This window comes from Penicillium malachiteum (assembly GCF_028827825.1).
Source record: "Penicillium malachiteum strain IBT 17515 chromosome Unknown utg000003l:1.0-4950554.0:1.0-4952489.0, whole genome shotgun sequence".
Classification (NCBI taxonomy): Eukaryota; Fungi; Ascomycota; class Eurotiomycetes; order Eurotiales; family Aspergillaceae; genus Penicillium; species Penicillium malachiteum.
In genome coordinates this window covers 3532112-3547679 of record NW_026643096.1, presented here as the reverse complement: position 1 = coordinate 3547679, position 15568 = coordinate 3532112, and the positions used below count along the sequence as shown (strand labels likewise).

At 47.3% G+C, this 15568-nt stretch overlaps 5 protein-coding genes across 5 annotated transcripts; 3 read left to right on the top strand and 2 right to left on the bottom strand.

The window, feature by feature from the left end:
* Positions 1 to 280: 280 nt before the first annotated feature.
* On the top strand, positions 281 to 2350 carry N7483_007661 (uncharacterized protein; the record flags this gene model as incomplete). Its single annotated transcript, XM_057091098.1, has 1 exon — positions 281 to 2350. The coding sequence occupies one exon, from the start codon at positions 281 to 283 to the stop codon at positions 2348 to 2350; it is 2070 nt and encodes a 689-aa protein (XP_056945839.1).
* A 5914-nt stretch (positions 2351 to 8264) lies between these two features.
* N7483_007660 (DUF3176 domain-containing protein) lies at positions 8265 to 10282 on the top strand (the record flags this gene model as incomplete). The annotated part of the gene is made up of 4 exons (XM_057091097.1): positions 8265 to 8348; positions 8411 to 8866; positions 9018 to 9210; positions 9294 to 10282. The coding sequence occupies 4 exons, from the start codon at positions 8265 to 8267 to the stop codon at positions 10280 to 10282; spliced, it is 1722 nt and encodes a 573-aa protein (XP_056945838.1).
* A 926-nt stretch (positions 10283 to 11208) lies between these two features.
* On the bottom strand, positions 11209 to 12288 carry N7483_007659 (5-oxoprolinase subunit C family protein; the record flags this gene model as incomplete). Its single annotated transcript, XM_057091096.1, has 1 exon — positions 11209 to 12288. One exon carries the CDS (start codon positions 12286 to 12288, stop codon positions 11209 to 11211), a length of 1080 nt encoding a protein of 359 aa, XP_056945837.1.
* Positions 12289 to 12343: 55 nt separating this feature from the next.
* On the bottom strand, positions 12344 to 12820 carry N7483_007658 (5-oxoprolinase subunit B family protein; the record flags this gene model as incomplete). Its single annotated transcript, XM_057091095.1, has 1 exon — positions 12344 to 12820. The coding sequence occupies one exon, from the start codon at positions 12818 to 12820 to the stop codon at positions 12344 to 12346; it is 477 nt and encodes a 158-aa protein (XP_056945836.1).
* Positions 12821 to 13532: 712 nt separating this feature from the next.
* On the top strand, positions 13533 to 15289 carry N7483_007657 (acetyl/propionyl/methylcrotonyl-CoA carboxylase subunit alpha; the record flags this gene model as incomplete). The annotated part of the gene is made up of 2 exons (XM_057091094.1): positions 13533 to 14908; positions 14968 to 15289. 2 exons carry the CDS (start codon positions 13533 to 13535, stop codon positions 15287 to 15289), a joined length of 1698 nt encoding a protein of 565 aa, XP_056945835.1.
* Between the last annotated feature and the right edge of the window lie 279 nt (positions 15290 to 15568).

Here is a 15568-nt window from a genome sequence, read left to right as displayed (position 1 = left end):
TATTTTCTTATTCCATGGACTCCACTTCCCAGTTTTTGCAAGAGTCCAGAGCTGTCTTACTCGAGTGGTCGGTTAAACTAATCGTTTAGTTTTCATTGTGGCAACTCGGGTCAGGAACCACAACGCCACCATTCACTAGTGCGCAGGTAAATTTGGTTATATTAAGCGGATCGATTTAGACCTCGGGACTATCTTATTTACAGCACGTTCTCCCCGTTTTATCCTTCTCTCTGCAGCAACTTTGTCGTTCGTTTAGTCACTCGTTTATAACACCACCATCATGGTGTCTTCCCTATTGCAGAAGGGCTCACTTCTGTTGCCCATTCTAGGTCATATACTCCCGACTGTCGCGACATCCGTTCCTGTTGTCTCGTGCTCCATCAATCAACCACAATTATTTACAAACCCAAGCTTCGAAGATGGAACTTGGGATGGCTGGACTGTCACCGACTCTGCCGCTGATGCCTCTGTAGTGGATTCAGACTCATCAAGTTCCGTATTCACCACGGCTGCAGATGGAGAGTATTATATCGATACGCACAGCACACAACTCCGTGGCTCCGATGCGCTTTTTCTTCGCCAGACTCTTGATGAACTGGATACAAGCATGACCTATACCATTTCCTTCTCCATGGCGGCTGTCGCCCCTACATCGACGCAGTACTGCTATATCTACGTGTTCAAAGATGCCCAAGAAAATGCCGATCTCCTCGAAGAATTTCAAGTTACGATAGGAACAAGCGGTCTCCCATGGACTGAATACTCGCTCGAGTTCCAACCTACTTCCGAAAGTCACCTTATTCTTTTCCTACCCGAATGCACTGGCTCGACGCATGTTGGATTCGACAACTTTCAGTTCCTCCAGCCTGCGACCACTCTGTGCTCGACATCTTACTCTACAGTCCCCGCAGTATCTTCTACACAGTCCAACAGCATTGTCTCATCTCAGGTGGTGAGCCCAACCTCAGTCGCCTCCAGTGAGCCTGCGTCCTCTTCAGTTGCACTGTCAAGCTCAGCCAGTCCTGTTTCTTCCTCGATCGCATTGGCGTCCCAAACTGTCATTGCTTCCAGCAGCCATGTCCCTTCTTCGTCGCAATCGTTCGCATCAAGCTCGGCCACCACTCAGAGGAGCAGCGCTGCTGTGAAGTCTAGTTCGTCTTTGGTTCCTGTTGCCACATCTCAATCCAGCGTCGTTATCAGTGTCAGTCAGGTCCGCAGCGCATCCCACACACCATCTGCGCGCGCTTCAAGTCAGCTTGTCTCTGTATCTTTGCCATCCAGCCACCACAGTAGTGCGCCGAGAAGTTCGCCTATTGCGCATGCAAAGACTGTTGCCTCATCCTCGCCTGCATCCACCGGAGCGCACAGCTCTAGCTCATCCTCATCATTCAACACACCTCCAGCCGCGTCTACTTCATCATCCATCTTTTCGTTCGCCTCTCTTTCGGCTTCATCCTCGACTGCCTCTGTCGCGTCCTCTGACCTACCCACCATTTCAACTTCCAGCTCTACCGTTAACCCAGTTCCCGCGGCCACATCTGACGCGTCGGCAAGCTCATCAGAAACCACTCCATCCGATTCCTCCACGCAAACCGAGATCACGCCTAGCCAGTCTACTGGTGCTAGTGAATCTGGATATACAATCATCTCGAACCCCACTAGTACTGAATCCAGTGGCGATAATGGAAACGGCAATGGAGGAGAGACCGTTACTGGAACTTCCTACTCTACTACACCCGCACAGGTTGGAGACGCCGAAACCAGTAGCGTGACCCACCCTGCAAGTCAATGGATTTCCAGCAGCACTGTGGTAGTCACTGAGACTGTCACATTAGCCTGGCCGAGTGGTCATGCTGTTACCAAAACTATCTACCAGACTGTCGTCGAATGCCCAGAGGATGAACAGACAACTTCTGCTTCCTCAGCCCCTACTACTATGAGCACCGAGGATGGGGGATCTGACACAGCCCCAGCCACACTCTCCACTGATGCTGCATTTGTGACTGCATTTTCTGGAATCTCAGCATCATCCAGTTCAAGCGAAGAATCATCCTCTTCAGCTTCCAGCGACATCCCCGAGTCGGAAAACTCTACAAATGTCTCGGAACCCGTCTCCTCGTCTCGCCCACTTCACATTGCAGCTCATACATTTGGCCTTACTCATAGCTCGTCCCACTATGCGGTTGGTTCTTTCAAATCCACTCAAGCCGTGACCACTTCAAGCTCTGCTTCTTCAACAACAACCCCGATCGGCGCGGTTTACACTGGTTTTGGTACACGAATGGAAAATCAGTCCACCTTCGCGATTGTTGTGATTATTGCGGTACTCGTGTTTGGTGATTTACTCTAAAAGTGAACTGACACGCAGAATTGCCTTGTTCATCCAGTTTGGGGGAGTAAATATTGAATTAATTGGATCTAATGCATATTGTACATAACGAAAACGTATCATTGTGCTTACGCCGTCATTCTGGGAGGTTATTTCAAAATCTTTATTAATTAATCATATGCAAGCAATTTTGAACCCCAGTCATATCACATCATATGCTATCCCCGGCGTACATTTGTAGACCCAGTTTATTACGCTCCTCCGCCACCCCCAAAGTTCAAGTTGTTCATATTCAAAGCTATCGAGTTCAGAGCCAAAGCCATCACCGTCCTCCTCAAGGCAACATCAACACGATCCTCCAGTATAGCGACAAAATCATCTATCTTCTTCCTCTCAGCCGTACTCAAATAATGCTTCGACCGTGTCAGATACTTGGACCACGTTGCGGCGCTTATAATATCATAGCCAAGTGCAGGTTGATCTATATACTGATAACCAGCCACATCATGGTGCCGAAACCATTGCCAGTCCGGTGCTTTTTTCGTAACGATCTCATCGGCAAGGCGTTGAAGAAAATCGTGGCAGTTATTTGTTAGGCGAGCGTAGGGTCCGAAGCTTTTATCGATTTCATCACATTTCTCATCGATCTCTTCTTTGGATAAAGTTGTCCACCCTATTACGCTGTAGAAGTAGTTACCCAATTCAGGAGAGTAGTGTGTTGTGACTGATTGCTGATATTCCTGGAGATCGAGACGAGATGTAGAAATCAAGGCCTTGTATTGCTTCTGTGTGCGGGAACCCTCGGCTGATACCTGGCGCAACTCCTATTTGGTTCCGTGAACATGCAAAACCCAGTGATGGAGTCGACTTTGGCTAATATAATGTGACAAGATGACTGGTTCACCCTATGTAGTACTGCATTCTCCTTCTAGACGTGCAGTGACGATCTTCTCGATTGCTCTTCGATACCGTTGTTTTATATCGGCTTTGGACCCTTTACTTTTGAGAGCTTTTCTGTCCGCACGCTTTGTTGGGAGACCGAGGGCTTTCCTTCGTCGATATGCGCGTGCGAGTCTAATAGAAACGAAAATGGAGGTGAGCACGGACACTACACCCGCCACGATTTTGAGGATGAGTGCATATTTCGCTAAGACCAGGGTTGGTACGCTTGTATGGTCGTTCCGGAAAGGATGAATAGAGCTTTTGCAAGTGGAAAACTCGCGAGAATCAACTTCTTTTTTAGAAAGTTCTCACATCACCTGATAATTGCTTAGCCTGGGGTATCATTCGGCTGTGGCTTTGAGAAGCATTGCCCTGGCTGGGCGGGGTAATTAGGTAAATCACCCGGGCGATTTTCAGCCTCATATTTTTTGGTATCCCTTGCGAGTCGCATGACAAATGGAATGCTCCTTGTAAATTTGATTGGGTGTTCGACTGAAGGGTTGGGTTAGAGGCGGCTGACGCCGATGGGGCGCCTTGTTGTCCTGCAGATCCCCCGCATATTACGCCCCAGAACTTCAACTTAGCTTTCGCTTTCGCTTAAATGCGGAGTCCATGAGTGCCATTTATGCCCAGGTGGTTACTTTGAAGAAATGGTGAATCCTGAATCAATTGATATATTGTTGCACAGTGAGCAGTTTGGATTAATCTACTTTGCTGCTTAGTGAGAGTTATCTAAACAGGTAGAATAGCGCAGTGAGCTGAAGCAACCAGCAGAACCAAGTCATGTTTGATCTCAGATCCATCACAATTGCCCCATATTTACCCTGACCTTCGTCACTCACCGGCCGGCAACATACCCCTTGCTCGGGTCGACGTCACTGTCTGGGTCAAACCGCCTCTGAGGTTATACCCTGAAAGTCGGATTTTCTATAGGGACGTACTCAGTACGACCATGATGCGTTGGAGTAAAGTCGTGTTTTCCAGGCCACGATGGCGCGAACATGCCGGCTGAAAGATGAGAGTATATATCGTGGGTGCGGTAGAGACACGGAAGTTTACTGGAGCCTCATCATACTCGACTTGAAAGAATCACCCACATACCTTCACCGAGTTCAGTCTTGCGATGAAATCCGAATTCCACCGTCTCTTAAGAGTTTCAACATTCCCATACTCAAAATGCCTACCCACTTGCACGCAACCGTGGCTCAAACCATGACTGAAATTATCAAGAAGGCTCTCAGCCCCATGGGAATGGAGGGTCGGATTAATCATTTTGCAGAAAGGGAAGGATGTACCGATGAATCGGGAGACTATTGACAAGATCGCCGACCAGAGGTGGCTACCGAAAAGAACTCCACGCGGGCGTACGAATGACAGGCCCTCACTAGCGCTTGAGGTCGGCATGGCAGAGACAGAGTGCAAACTGCGAGACGATGCAAAGACATGGGTGAAACTGGGGCGGGGTTCGGCCAATATCGCTATAGCGATTAACGACAGACAAGACATCCAGCTGCTAAAAATAGAAAAGTCGGCATAAAACGCGGCTCGAGGGATAGCCACCATGACGCAACATGTTGAAGTGAGGTTGGGGAGGGCGAGTCTCATAACAGATGGAGACATAAATCAAAGGGATTGATACCCAAGGAGGTAGCGCAGGCGGGACACAAACTTCTGAGATTGAGGTACACCAGAAATCTAAGTGGCTGCCCAGTTGGCTTACTCTACTATTGTTCATTCCACGAGTTAATTGAGCTCTGGGATGAAAACCCCGTTGGGTACATAATAGTGCCATCTCACAGCCAATAGATTTACAAAAATCAACCATCCTCCTCTACATCTCAGCTCATACATTTGATGTAGCAAGGAAGTTGCTGTGGATGCTGGGCTAGCGTACGGGGAATTGAAAATTTATCACATACATGGCGTCCTGGAGGTCTACATGAAGAGACCGGAACGACATACCCATGCTCCATCAATCTGAGGTATGTTTGAGATATCAAACCAATGGTTCAAATACCTCCTAATCTGGAACATTTATACAGACCAATTTCCCAATCCCCAAAATACGCAAGGCCAGCGAATCAGCCTCCGCCGCAAGGATCTTTATGGATCCGAACTTTAAGCAGGTCGCAATGGGAATGATCTGCTTTATATTTCAATCGATGCACTTCGTGGTAATGCAGCTAATGCACTTAACTTGATGGGCCTGGCTCCCTTGTAGCAGGCCCTGCGACCTCGGCCGATCTCGCCCAAGTCAGCCCAGCCAGCCTCACTCTTACTGCTTTTCGTGATCTGATTCTTACTTGCTACAGCCATTATTCTATTCAGAAAAGCTAAAAATTACATAAAAAGACAGTCATGTTTCGTTCAGCTCAGCCCCACTCCAGCTTACTATAATCAGGAGTAGATCGTGGACCCCTTCCAAGGGCCTTAGATGCCAGTGGTTGAGAATCTATTATGGCATTTACGACGATGGAGTGTGGGGAAGAACAACATTGGTCCCTTTATATGTCCCCAAGAACTTGAGATAAAACAGCCTATTAACTCATTTTGACCATGAAACTGGTATCTCTGAGTTCACTTCAATGTTCTCTATGGCATTTTTATTGACCTTGGGAACGATGCTCTAATCAGTCATGCCTTGAGCTCTACAAGACCACTGGGGGTACTATTTGGAGATAAAACTAAATTCCCGTGTCTGGTCCACTTTATGACCAGAACAACCTTGATTAGACTATTTCCTCCCACCAACAACAGGTTCATATCCCCGTACAAGTGATTGAGGGTCTAATTCCGGAATACTAAGCTCACTGACTCCATGGATTGATCCATCGCTACCTATCCAGGATATGAGGGGTGTGATGTAGAGGGTATGATAGTTCCTGTGCAAAGTCAACTGCAGAATCGGCGGATTCATGCCTACAACTTCGTGTGAGTTTTGAGATTCCAGCTCCACACCTGCCCTTGGATAATGCTAATTGACAAATGTAGGCACGTCTTTACTGCCGCAAAAACAGAAGACTATTAGGCTTAGATCTTCTCTAAGCTCTGAGTCTTTGAGGTCCAACCTTGAAAGGTCGCCGATCTCATTTCTGGTACCCTATATAGTACTCATAAGTTGATGTATATTATCAATCCCCAATTCACTCAGCTCCTTATCCGCCGGCCAAGTATTGGCAGGCACATAGAATGCCTTCTGCTGAATGTCAATAAAGCGGTTCGTTGCAGAAGTTGAATAAGGCGACTGGGGGTATACCTACATATCCATAGCACCTGCATTGAGCCAGCGGATCTTGTTTTATTGATGAATAATGTTACCTTCATGAAGTGTGCCGTCACAGCTCGTTGTCTGGTAAGTAAAATCGTGAATTTCAAGATACTACCCGCCTGGAGTCGAATTCCTGCGTCAACAGTTAGTCTGCCCTTCTTGTTCTCAACTCTGCTATGAATTGAGACATCTATGGATACGTTTAGGGCCGATACAACTGCAGATCACTCAGCCCATGAGATTGCGTCAGTGTACGTGTGCGTGCATGTGTGCACTTTCCATTGGCCTAATTACATGAACCGCACACTTCTACTAGTCCAGAAGCTCCCGATATCGATCAATCAATTGAATATTTCAATGGACCAAGTCATTATTGTACCTAACATTTTGAAGCAGGAGGACCAATGACATAGCGCACGAACAGCTCGGGATCCTGCGCTTAAGCCCAACTGACAACATTGAACACCTAGGTACATTGCCCAGGTCAGGTAGATTAAGCCAAGCCAATTTTTGAACCAAGGCTGGAATGGAATTTGGGGTCTAATTTTAATAACCATTCTCCGAAGATTGTGATGTTACACGAAGACCCTGTTGGTGCATATTCAAATCCCGAGGTCACTTATGGTTTGCTGGCTCCTGAGGGGTCATTTGCTGATCACTCAGCTGGCACACTCAGCTGGCACCTGGTACATATACAATACAGCCTTGGCGATCTAGTTAGGTTAAGCCCATGGTTGTATTGAAGCTCTTGCGCGCATGATGTTATACGCCCGACCTTGGACGATCACTGCCAAAGCAGGATCAGCCAGGGGGGACGCTGAAAATGAAATATGCGGCTCTATCGGTGTCCTTTTGAAATTTACTAGGCTTATAAGGGACCTCGCCTCTTGTTGTCTTGAAAAAGGCTCAAGTCTTTTTGTAATTTCTAGGAGTAAATAGACATCCTACTCAAGATGATTTCATCTACGGTCGCGACATCATCAACTGCCGCGAATCTGCCCCTGACGACCGTATTCATACCACCAGAAGCCTGCACTAATCATCTGGAAAAGTCACGACGACATACTTTGGAACCACTACGTTTTACAGTCATTTTGGCGATTTCAACCACACAACCTGCATGCCATCTGGATGGAGCCCATCCTCTTACTCCTCTCCGGGTCGATGTCCCAGTGGCTACACAATTGCTAGCTCAGTTCTATCAATTACAAATGACTCGACGACTGAAACTTCGGTTTTTGTTGCCCAACGTACGTACTTACTAGAAGCCGATGGCCGACTCAGACATAACTTCTGAAAGATGCTCAAGTGCTAAATAATTCCCATTCTAGAGGATACTCTTATGAGACAATCACGATGAATTTTGTAACCGACTCTCCAGAGCCTTGTCACCATTTTGTTTCGACGGTGCCTGAACATCTGGTTCATGCGTATGCAGTGCCAGTGAGATGGAAGGCGGAAGACTTCTCTACAACCTCGGCGGACTCAAGGAGGGGCAGAGGCACTTTATCAGTTAATGAAAAGGCGGGTATTGGGGCTGGTATCACTTTCGGAACCTTTATCATCATAACACTCGCCGTGATGATAATCCTTTCCAGACAAAAGCGAAGTCAACAACAAATACAAAAATACTTCCTCGTTCAATCATATAAAGAGGGATGAGAGGAAGTCGAGAAGCAATCATACTTGCGGACTGATTCTTTCCTTCAGTCTACTTGGAATATAATGGCACTTGACTCGTGGTCATTGGAGGCTATCGCTGTTTGTTTTAGTATATCATGTTTTGTCGCGATACTTTGCGTCTTACAGGTAAGTCTCACTCAGTCATTATAAGCCAAGCTTATCAAGTCACTAACTATTAGCATGATTAGCTCTATAATGGAAAGCAAAGCCCACAGCTACCCAAAGGGGTCTCTTTAAACACTATAGTATCTGTTCTCGCAACTGCATCAAAGTCTTCACTTATGTTTGTAGCGGGGGAATGCATTGCCCAACTAAGATGGGTCTTGTTTCGAAAGTCTCACCAGCCATTGTCTTATATTCAGTCGTGTGATAGTGCTAGCCGAGGGCCATGGGGATCTCTAACCATCTTGCTCAAAGATAAATGTCGCTCGCTTGTGACTATCGGGGCTTTGGTAGTACTCTTAGCCATGGCATTCGATCCCTTCATTCAGCAGATTATTGACTATCCCGTTCTCCCGACGCAACATCAATCAAAAACCGCACAGGTTGTACAGTCGAGGTACCTTCTACCACCAGTCAACACAAACAAGGAATTCGTTGATGCAATCAATGGCGGGATATTGTCTGATTCAATTGACCCCAATGTGAGCTGTCCTACGGGAAATTGCACTTGGCCAAACTTCCGGTCCATTGAAATGTGTACTAATGACTTTAAGTCTTGGTGATATTATCCCAGTGTCGGTCCGAGTCGGCACTACCATTTCCTCGGGATTGGAATCCCCGGGACAGTCATAGTATATACCGGTGAACGTATCGATTCTAGATGGCATGCTGTCGAGCTACTCGATTTCTTTCACCTCCACGCAGTTGAGCCTTGAGCTTATTACTCACCCCTCGAATGGAAGTCAAGTCGTGGGTCCGATTTTGAATTACAAACAATACCTCATGACTCTCCCCAAATATCTCTACTGGATTATCGATACTCACGGTGACAAAAATGACAATGATGAACCCTCGCTTCCAAGCAAAGGGGCCTTGGTGATTTATTCGGAATTGATGATCCTTTGATAGTGACTGCATCTGCCGAGTTAGACATTCCCGAAGAGTTTTCAACAAACATATCTACTTTTCGATCTGATCTGAAGGGCGAATCTACTTTTCTATCTGACCTCATGGACGCAATAAAAGTGGCAAAAGCCACGGAATGTGCTTTTTCGATTTGCGCAAAAGAATACGCTATTTCTGTTCAAAGTGGAGATAGCTCTATCAAAATTGTGGACGAAGATTTCGGATCACTGTACACAGCTTCATCCACAACATCGCCCGCTGAGGATAAGCTGTGCTGGAAGCCCAACTCAAGTCCCATGACGAACTGGAATACAACTGGACAAGCAGACCTCGATAAGGGACTCTGGCGAGTGATGGACCCTGCTAATTTTGAATTCTGTGGAGTGGAGCCCAAATCCTATTATGAGAGCCTAGTCGCTCTTGTTGGTAATATGAGCATGGAACTTAACGTACAATACAGCAATGAAACAGAAAACATACCGTGGTTTGGCGGTAACATCGAAATTCAAGACATGGTCGCAAGCTCAGTTAATATACAAAGAGCGACCTATATTGGCTTAGAAATGTTGATGACCAATATTGCCTTCTCAGTTTCAGCATTGGCTCGCAAAATGAGCAATAACCCCATTTACGGCGTTGTCACTAGTCGGGACTCATATGTTGTTGTTCGATGGCAGTGGCTCACCGTACCTGCCGTGTTGCTTGTAGCGGGGACTCTTCTGCTCATCGTAACCGCTCTCATTTCCACCCGAGGAGGAGTTCACGTTTGGAAGTCCTCAACACTACCTCTGATGTTCCATGGGCTAGATCGGAATATAATGATCGAGCATGGTCAATGTGAAACTGTGAGTGAGATGGAGCAGGTTGCCGATGGAATCAAAGTCGATTTAGGGATTTCAAGTGAAGAAAGAACAATGTTACGGGGAACTGTTCCGGCTTCCCAAATGGCTCAGAATGTTATCAGGCGACCATCTCGTCGTCGATCCTTTTAGTAATAGAACTGTTCAAAATCTTGCAGGAATTCTGGAATCTTTCGATGGTAACTACCTAAGCCTTTGATTCCCATGCTCAGTGTCTTCTCTATGTAGCTTCCCTCCCTCCTTGCCTTTTCGAAGGGTCCAGATGTGGTCCACCCCCACAAGGTGGAGCTTTGCCTCCAGAGCTCGAAGTTGCTCTTTGGTTTTCAATGGTCGCTTACCGTTTTCCTTTTTTCTTTAGTTTGGCCTTTCACAGTTTCTTTGTGCATTTTATATTTGAATCAAATACAGCGATTATTTAATAGATCGAGAGGCTGAGAACATGTAAATGTGTGAGGGCCTTCGTCCTAGTAGAATCATGACTACGCCAACTTGAAGGTGAAAAGGTTAGAGAGTAATCGTACAACGACTGGAGGAACAAAGAGGGCAACAAGGGGAGCCTGCCTAACGATTCAAGAAATAAAAAAACAAAAACATACAACAGTCAGGATTCGCATGTGGTCACCCACCATACTACTAACTGACCGGCGTGTGGCTTAAGTACGGCTGAGCGGACGGGAAGCCCTGTTCTCCACACCCTGTGGTCGTATGTATCAGATCATGGAGAATAGGAGGCTATATATGGAAAGGAATGAGTGTACATTTGTGCCGCGTCAACTCTATAGTGATGATAGGAAGCAACATCTGAAACCTGTGTTCAAGTCCTCATCATACACGATTATTGGTATTAAGGTTGGACTATACTGAGCTTGGGTCTATTAAGGTTATCCACTGACTGGACACTTAATGAGCAGGGTAAAGCATCCACATATCTACGTTAGTTTGTGTAGATGCGAAAATGAGCAATCCTTAATCTGGCATCAAGGGACTCCGATTTGGCAAAAATGAACAGGAGCTGCGAAGATCGGTATAACAGGCTTTTCACTAGCATTATAATACTCTCAATTCAAAACGCCCACTATCTCTGAAAATGGTGCGAGGGGTCGGAGGCGAATCTTGGTATTAACTGGAAGCTGGCCAAGGAGATCCAGATGATGTTCAGCCACAGCTCCGATTACAGGGTAGCCTCCTGTGAGTGGATGATCGGCAAGGAATAGGACTGGCTGACCTGTAGGAGGAACTTGAATAGCACCTTTTACTGTTCCCTCACTTGGTAATTCGTCATTTCTTTCGCGCTCGATAGGGATATCACCCGATAACCGAATTCCAACACGACTTGAGTCAGGTGTAACATTCCACTGCTGTTGAGTGAAAGTTTCTAGCCCTTTTGAAGTGAACCATTCTGTTCGAGGTCCAAGCACGACATCCAGAACCAGGACATCACCAGCTTTAGGAAGAATCAACGTCGAAGTCTCGTTCAGAGAAACGCTCATAAGGTTGCACCTGGAATTCCTGAGCTTCAAGGCTCTGCCAGCTGTCACTGGTTTAGGCCCCAGATTTGCCAAGGTATCTGTAGCTGCACTTCCTAATACTTCATTGACATCGAATCCGCCGCGTACGGCTAAATAGCAGCGCACACCAGCATTTGCATGACCGAATTTCACAACATCTCCGGGCTCCACTGCTGCCGGCTGCAAGTTCGTCACCGTTCTTGTATGGCCTCTCACATCCTGAATAGTGACCATGCAAGGCGCTCCTGCATAGCCTATAACTACCCGAGCGCTGCTCTCAAATGAAAATACACCCGGCATAATTTCGAGACATGGAGTATTGACCGGATTCCCCACTACTCGATTGGCAGCTTTCAATGAGGGTGGATCTAAAGCCCCGGAGGCAGAAACACCTTGACTGGATTGGCCGGAGCGACCGAAATCTTGAAATAGAGCCGGGAATGGTGCAGTGATCACTTTGAACTGATCGCAGTCCTCTTGAGGAGGTATGGTATGTTGATCCGATATCGAAGTAGGAGAATCGGATATCACATGCACTGGTAGTTCAGCATCATCTATAGTCACGAAACGGACGCGGTTTCCAGGCTGGAGTAGGGCACTTGGGCTACGAGAAGAGTCCCACATTCTCATTGGTGTCGTGCCAATTAACTGCCAGCCACCCGGACTACTTTGTGGATACACGCCACTAAAGGATCCTGCCATAGCCACTGAGCCAGCCGGAATGCGGGTACGGGGGGTTCTTCCGTCGGGGAACATTCAACGCAGGATCCCCGCCCACCAGATAAGCAAATCCAGGCGTAAAGCCACAGAAAGCCACAGTCAATTCACTCTCTGTATGCCGGCGGATCACCTCTTTCACGCTGAGCCCTGTAAGGCTTGCAACGTGCTCAAGATCTTCCCCATCATAGCAGACCGGGATTTCAATCAAGTTGTTAGAAGGACGCAATTTGGCCGAGAGCTCTCGCTTGCTAATTTCGCTCGCCAACTGCATCGCAGTCACTTCTTGCGGCTGAAAGCGAATGAGCAGGGTTCGGGCCGCTGGAACCAGTTCCTTGATTCCAGATACTGGTGTAGCTTGAAGAGATGCCAACAGGGCTAGTGTTTGCTCAAGATTTGCGAGCTCCAAGAGCATGCTTGCATTATTGACTGGAAGGAAGCGCATCTTGATCATGGAGAAGTTGCGATAGGGACAGTTAATGCATCTGACCACACTTCTTATCCGGATATCGTTGCTTGAAAGCTTTCTTTGATAGTAATGTGCTAATCCCTAAGCGTATCTAAATACACTTTGGACCATAACAGGTACAGACTCGGAGAAGGATAGCGGCAACAAGCAGTACATATTCCTGCGAACATGTGGGTCGTTGTAGCATATCCTGCAGTGTTTTGTGCGGTCACTGCGGTGTGCCGGTGCCCCGCAAAGGCTGGAAGTGTGGATACTCCGAGCCACGCCATGGGTGCTAACTCCGATGGCTGAGAAGAGTCTAAGCTTCTGAAGAGTAAACATTGAAGGATCAGCTTTATAGTCACTCATCATGATGATAACATTTGAATCCACGAGCATCAATTTGCAGTTAGAAAAAGTGATAGCGGAACATCTGAATGACGAGGAATGTTGCAAGTCATGGTATTACTTTGTTTTTTCAGCGCCCCCACCTCGCAAGGTTTTCTTCAGCTGAGCGGGTAGAGGCGTGGAGCACGCCTAGAAAACACCGAATCTCAGAAATCTCGATAGACCCACTGATCTAATCGAATTTGGTTACTCTCAATCCCAGATTGCCGGAAGCGAGATGATCTGCATATTCTTTATCTTCTGGCGGTGGCTTGAGCCTTCCTTCTAACTCTCATTTCCTATCGTCGATATCTTTGTGACAATGCAGAAAGTACTGATTGCCAATCGGGGCGAGATTGCCGTACGCATCATACGCGCGTGTCAAGACTATGGTGTATTGTCTGTTGTGGCTTATTCGGACTTGGATGTGAATGCCCTTTTTGTGCAACTGGCGGATGAGGCATATGCACTGAATGGCTCAAATGCGACCGAGACCTATCTGGACATCAAAAAATTAATCGCGATCGCAAAGCGAGTAGGTGCGGATGCAGTCCATCCGGGATATGGCTTTTTATCTGAGCGTGCGGGCTTTGCACAGGCAGTTGTTGACGCCGGTCTGACGTGGATTGGACCCGATCCATCAGTAATCGAGGTTCTGGGCGACAAAGTAGAGGCTCGACGGATTGCAGTGCAAGTGGGAGCCCCACTGATTGCTGGAAGTGATGGGCCTGTATCGACAGCTACAGAAGTGCTCGCATTCGTAAAGCAGAACGGTTTACCTATTGCGATAAAGGCTGTACATGGAGGAGGTGGCCGTGGTATGAAAGTGGCCTGGGCAATGGAGGATGTGGTAGATGCATACGAATCTTCTGTCCGTGAAGCGACTGCTGCATTCGGGCGTGGCGAATGTTTTGTTGAGCGTTATCTGCATCGGCCGCGCCATGTTGAGGCACAAGTATTAGCCGACAAGCATGGACAAGTGCTCGTGCTTGGGACTCGTGACTGTTCAGTACAGCGACGACATCAAAAATTAATCGAGGAAGCGCCTGCGCCTTTTCTGTCGAAAGTGCAGGAGCAGAATATTTGTGACGCGGCAAAGAAAATATGTGCTGCTGTAGGTTACTCAAGTGCTGGCACTGTTGAGTTTCTCCTCGGCGCTGATGGGAGTATTTCATTCTTGGAAGTCAACACCCGGCTTCAGGTTGAGCATCCAGTGACAGAGGAGACAACTGGGATAGACATCGTCCTAGAGCAATTCCGAATCGCTGAGGTATTGCCACTCTCCATTACTGAAACTCCCGTCTCTCGGGGACATTCTATCGAATTTCGCATCAATGCAGAAGATCCCGGTCACGGATTTCTACCAACTCCAGGCGCAATTACAAAATTTGAGCCTCCCTCCGGCCCAGGTATCCGACTAGATAGCGGCGTCATCGCTGGCTCCGCCGTTCCAGCTGCGTACGACTCACTCATGGCAAAATTGATCGTTTCTGGAGCTACTCGTGAGCAAGCACTAGCTCGCGCACGCCGGGCACTTCGAGAATTCCGCATCACCGGAGTATCCACAGTTATCCCATTTCATCGTGCAGTGCTCGACACAGACGACTTTATTAGTAAAGGTGGCTTTAGAGTCCATACGCGCTGGGTGGAGACTGATTTCACTGCACTTCCTCTACCAGCACTCCGTCCTGACCCAGTGTGTGACCCCTCATTAATAAGAACGAAAGTGGAGATAGATGGCAAGCTTGTCTCCTTAGGAATTCCAAGCTTCCTGTTGAGCGGATTGGGCGCCCTTGCCGCTGGGTCTGTTCCCCTGCAAAAAGTGACCCAGAGCCGTCTCCGTCAGAGGGTGATCATATTCTTGCACCAATCTCTGGAACACTCCAAGCTTATAAGGTCGCAAATGGTACATGTGTATCGGAAGGCGATTTGGTCGGAGTGATGGAGGCAATGAAAATGGAAACACAGATCCTGGCGCCCAAGGCTGGGAGGATCCTTCTGGTTGCCAAGGAAGGAGAATATGTCCAGGCCGGTGACGTCCTCCTAGCATTTGAATATGCAGGCCATGGCAGATGTTAAAGAGAAATGAAATGAAACTTATGTGACAAACCTGGGGATTTTCCCACATACATAGTCTCTGAAATTATCCTTTGATGAAAGCTTTATGGATCAATGACTGGCACTGATATATCCAAACTATCGGCATCAACCGGTTGTTATTTGTAAAATATTATACTACTAATGGGGAGGTCCATATTCCAATCCCTTCACTCCACTTATTCGCCTGATATTGTTCGAAAATATTGAACTGCCCAACATTACTTCTTAACTTGCGCATATCAAAACTTTGAAACCATC